Here is a 5,011-nt window from a genome sequence, read left to right as displayed (position 1 = left end):
TAATAATTTTTATAACCCAACGAAGTTTTTTGTTTTAGTCTAAACGGTCTGTGAATTAGTATTTGTATCTTCTAAACGAATGATGTCTGAAAATCTATGTCAAATATATCCCTTTTGCTGATGTGGAGAATGTTAAAGGGTTGACCGGTAAACCAATCCTATGTACATGGACTTTGACCACGGAAATGACAAAGGTTAAGCTCATGTGTCAATGGCCACCTGTAGGGGTGTCGAACGGGTAAAATTTTCGGGTTTCGGGTAGAACGAGTATTTCCTTAAGAAAATAATACCCGATACCCGACCTATATTGTAATTCGGGTTTCGGGTATTCGGGTTTGAGGTCGGGTCGGGTAAGTTTCGGGTATACCCGAAAATTTATTAAATGACACATATTGATAATTTTTTTTGTTATTTACATGTTGGTTGGTTTAATAAAGAATTGGTTAGGAAAATACTCCATACAATTAACAAATACATATATAATAACAATACAAATCATTATAATATGTTATGAATGGTTTTGTTTTATTCAAAGTGCGTACGTGATTGCATTGTATATTTGATATTAGTTAAAAAACGAATTCGGGTATTCGGGTATACCCGAAAATAAATAATCATACCTGAAACCCGACTTATTATTATCGGGTTAACCTATTACCTGAATGTTCATACCCGTTACCCGTTCTACCCGACCCATTCTACCCGAATTCGAAACGGGTCGGGTTGGTAGAACGGGTTTTAGGTTTTTTCGACAGGCCTAGCCACCTGTAGCCTCCGACAGCCACCATAATCCCACCAACTTTCCTAATCAAAATCGGAGATACTCACTGCACGAATCGAAATCGAAATTAAAACACAAGTGATTGATCAGTGGTCGTTCGATTAACTGTTATGTATTTGGAGGATTTCAATTTCAATTTCGATTTAAATTTTTAGTATTTGTTTATTTAGAAATGCATATGTATACGTGCTGAATTGGTTAGAGTTTCAGAAAATTCTTATGGAACCGAAATTAAATACGCTGTTGTGAGCATGTATCAAGATTTCATGAACTTTTACGTTTTGATTTGGTTTAGATAACTCGAAATAGTTTGTGAAATTGATATCAATTCAATATTTAATATTCCTTTTATTGTTTCCTCCGTTTTCTTCAATGGAAGATCAGCTTGCAGTTGATTTGAAACAGATAAATAAAACAAAACAGATAAGGCAATATACGTTGGGAACAGCCGAATAGGATCGGATTATTTAGCTATTAAATATAGTTTCCTTACGGAATAAAAAATAATGAGAGCATGTAGAGACCTATTCTTTGCTAAATTCTACTTCCAAAAAAATCAATGAATCATTTAAATAATCTGTACATAGACTAAACGATGTCACATCATACCCTCACAAAACTTATCTTATTTCCCCTTTCTCCTCCTTTATATCCCCTAAATTCTTCTCATCACATCCATCAAGTCCCAAACAAGCTTGAAGAAACCTACGAGTAAAATACCAATATCAATTAATGTATGTAGAATTGAGCATATATATATATATATATATATATATATATATATATATATATATATATATATATATATATATATATATATATATATATATACCTTTAAATGATGTGGCATGATCTTAACATCATAGGGTACATGAAGCCATGCCTCAGGTTGATAGAACATAAAGTTCTCGGGTTTACTGGTGTACACGTCAGCATACTGATGAATGTGATAAGCAAAAGCCGATTCTTGGCCAGTGTCAGTGAGAAAAGTGGCCCCAAAAGATTCATTAAACATGTTTCTCATTGTACGCCGTGCATTTTGTCTCTCTTCATTTAGTTCATCCAGAAGGGACTTAAAACGATCACATGTGTGTTTGCTAGATACAGTTGAATGTAATTTCCCCAAAAGCTCTTGTATTATATGGAATTTTGCCTGTATTTTCAATTTTCAAATATAAATATATTATACAAGTGTCGTCAAGTGTGTGATGATTTGAAAGACAACACAATTAATTAATTAATTAAATACCTGTGCAAAACGGTAAGAATCTTCGTTCTGTATTTTGATCTCGTGCTGTGTAAGATAAAATTAATGAAGAATATTTTTATTTGTTAATTGTATAAATTTTATGGATGTAAATGTAATTATTAATTAATGGAAGTTGTACTTCTAATTCATGGATGATTGCAGCAGTACGCCAGCCAGCTTTTGAAGGGCCTCGTAGATCGCTGAATAGGTGGTCCCCAAAGTATATCACCTGCAATTTTTTATTTTTTTTGTTAAATCAATGACTTTATAAATGATAAATTAAAAAATAAATAAATAAATACCTCTGGGCCATTCCACTTGGTGATTTGTAAGAAGGTTTTGAGGCATCCATGGTAGTAAATTTTATTTGGAAGAAACTCATCCACTTTCGAAAAAGCTAGATTGTCCTTTTCCACATCATAGGAACTGTATAAAGTAACAACACAAATTATCTAAATTCTAGGAATTTATTTTAATACCTATAATGTATAAATATTACTTTTATTTGCAAAGAAATTAGATATACCGGAATGGATGCTCAGATGTGTAGAATTCAGGCTTATTTGCTTTAGCAATCACAACTTCAAATAGCTCCCTCCATGAATCTCCACAACCCAATGAATCCTAAACAACAAAAAAATAAATAAATAAATAAAATAATATTTAAGACACTCAACTTTACCAAATTTAACAAATTTCTGCAAATTGTTGCAGAGTTCACCTCCAACATGTAGCGCATCCCTCCATCAACAAAATAATAGGGAGAATTTGTCATTAAGAAGAGTTTCTTCCCATTCTCCTTCAACATTTTGAGAAAAGACAGAAATTGCCCCTGTAAGTGAAAAGATACAAAACATGAATTAAGCATAAAGACCATAGGATCCAATAAATAGAATTGGGTTTATTACTAAAAACATAACACACATTTTTAACTAAATATCTTGGGGGATCAGCAAGGACTCCTCTATGAACCAATCCACTTCGGTGTACATACTGAATTGCACGATGTACATCTTGGTATATGTAAGAAGCATCAAATTCCAACTTTGCATCAACAAAGTATTGCACAATATCTGCAATAAGGCATACCTACAAAGAGGAATAAAAAAATGTATGGTATTTCAGTATATACGTTATTACATATCAAATGACAAAATGATAGAAAATATTTTTATGGAAAATACAAAGATAAGAATACCAACCTCACTAAAGCAAAAGAAATCCATTAAACCTACAAGTTGTCTTGCTTGATCACGCCCAATATGTCGCGTTCCATAAAGCTCTTCAATTTCCTTCCTACTAAGCTGTCAATTACAAATTACAAATTGTTATTTATTTATTTATGGCAATTTTTGACTTATGGGATATGTAAATTTCCATACCTTGCGTCTACCAAAGTAGCATCCATCTGGCTCAATTGATCCAAAGAAATCTAGCTTCAAAAGGCAGCCTTTTAGCTTATCATAATATAGCCCTCTAATTGGAAAACTTTGATCATATTTAGATGCCAAGCAGCCATCTGGATATCTAAGCTGAAAATGAAACATTAAAGTGGGACATGAAACAACTATATGAAAATGTAAGAACAAATTCAAATTTGTCATCATAATACAGAGTTACAGACCTCGTTTACTAAGTGTTGTTTTGCCATATCATAGATCAAGTTTTGTAAGCTAGGAGAGTAATGAGCCAGGGTATAATCATAGTCAAATCCATAAACTTGTATGCTGTCCAATCTAAGATTCTTATTAACATATATACCTGAGATTCACAAGAGTAACACAATCAAACAACGATCACATTCAGAAACTTACTTGTGAAAGTTTATGATCAGATAAAATGAAATATGTTAATAGTTACTGTCTACCTTTGGGGTTCATCTTAGGCATTCTGTCTAAAGCTTCAGGAATCTTAAGAAACCTCTGTTTGGCCAGATCAAACTTCTCCCGAATTTTAGCTACTTCATCATTAGAATCTGAATAACCAATATCAGTTACATGTTCTTCTTCCAACAGCTTTCCTACACTTCGATCATAAGATATACTTGCTGTTTGGCTATTACATCCTCCCCCAAACCCTAAATTACAAAATAGAAAGCCATAAGTTTCACAGATTGAGTGAAAAAATCATCTACCAGAGTTCCATTACAACATAATTGGTCATGTCTCTAGGTCTAGGAAGCAGTTTCTTACATTGAACGTGAATACATAAAGATATTAGAGTAGGAGGTACCTTTTTGAAGTCCAGAACTAGAAGTAGGAAAGTTAGCCCACTGCAACCAGATCCATAAAGGTATTAGCTCGTAAGTAATAATAATACGATCTAGATCATAATTTCATAAAATATATGCAAAATCCCCAAATAACAATCCTAAAACCAAATTATCCGCCTTGTGTTATTGATAATCGGCTCGTACAACACACATTCATATACATGAACTACAAACATAGATGCAAGTTCACATTTCCAAATCTTACATCAATAAACAGAGAGAAAGAAGCATACCAGGAGCGACGCACGAAGTGGAACGAATCTGCGAATGGAAGCCATGACAGGAGACAGAGAGGAAAGGAGAGATTTCAGTTGTTCATCAGCGTATGAAATTTGTTAATAGTCGTTATTAGGGTTTGTTTGTTTCAACTTTTCAGGAAACTTCTGTTAAAATAACTTTTCTGTGCCGATTTGTCGATGGTGTATTAAGATTTAAGCCGCCATGAAGTTGTTTTCAAGAAGCGTCGAGTGTGAAACGGGTTGACGTTAGAGAGCTTTTCGATGTTGCTTACGCACTGTTAAATATTTGGATAAAACCGAATTATCCAATTGGACAATTTGGATTGAACTTGGTTCGGATATTCGGATTTTTGGATTGGTTTTCAATAAAAACCGAATTATTATTTTGGATTTCGGATTGTTTTTGGTTTATAAAATAAGAACCGAATAATCCAAAAAAACCGAATAAACATTTATTATTTATTTATTTA

General features: G+C 33.0%; 1 protein-coding gene across 2 annotated transcripts; it reads right to left on the bottom strand.

The window, feature by feature from the left end:
• Positions 1-1,215: 1,215 nt before the first annotated feature.
• LOC145069776 (HAD-superfamily hydrolase, subfamily IG, 5'-nucleotidase) lies at positions 1,216-4,779 on the bottom strand. 2 transcript variants are annotated; one of them, XM_079016721.1, is made up of 14 exons: positions 4,536-4,779; positions 4,263-4,302; positions 3,898-4,107; positions 3,655-3,791; positions 3,413-3,562; positions 3,233-3,334; positions 2,955-3,119; positions 2,752-2,862; positions 2,557-2,654; positions 2,333-2,456; positions 2,170-2,259; positions 2,031-2,075; positions 1,665-1,934; positions 1,216-1,486 (listed from the first exon to the last, which is right to left on the bottom strand). In XM_079016721.1, the coding sequence occupies exons 1-14, from the start codon at positions 4,578-4,580 to the stop codon at positions 1,460-1,462; spliced, it is 1,614 nt and encodes a 537-aa protein (XP_078872847.1). In that variant the 5' UTR covers positions 4,581-4,779; the 3' UTR covers positions 1,216-1,459. The 2 variants fall into 2 exon arrangements, with proteins under 2 accessions (XP_078872847.1, XP_078872846.1); XM_079016720.1 differs by having other exon boundaries at positions 1,614-1,934; positions 4,536-4,778.
• Between the last annotated feature and the right edge of the window lie 232 nt (positions 4,780-5,011).

Source organism: Lactuca serriola, chromosome 8, assembly GCF_051521515.1.
Source record: "Lactuca serriola cultivar US96UC23 chromosome 8, Lser_US96UC23_V15, whole genome shotgun sequence".
In the NCBI taxonomy this organism is placed as follows: domain Eukaryota; kingdom Viridiplantae; phylum Streptophyta; class Magnoliopsida; order Asterales; family Asteraceae; genus Lactuca; species Lactuca serriola.
Note: the sequence above shows the minus strand (reverse complement) of the source record. Positions and strands in the feature narration are given on the sequence as shown.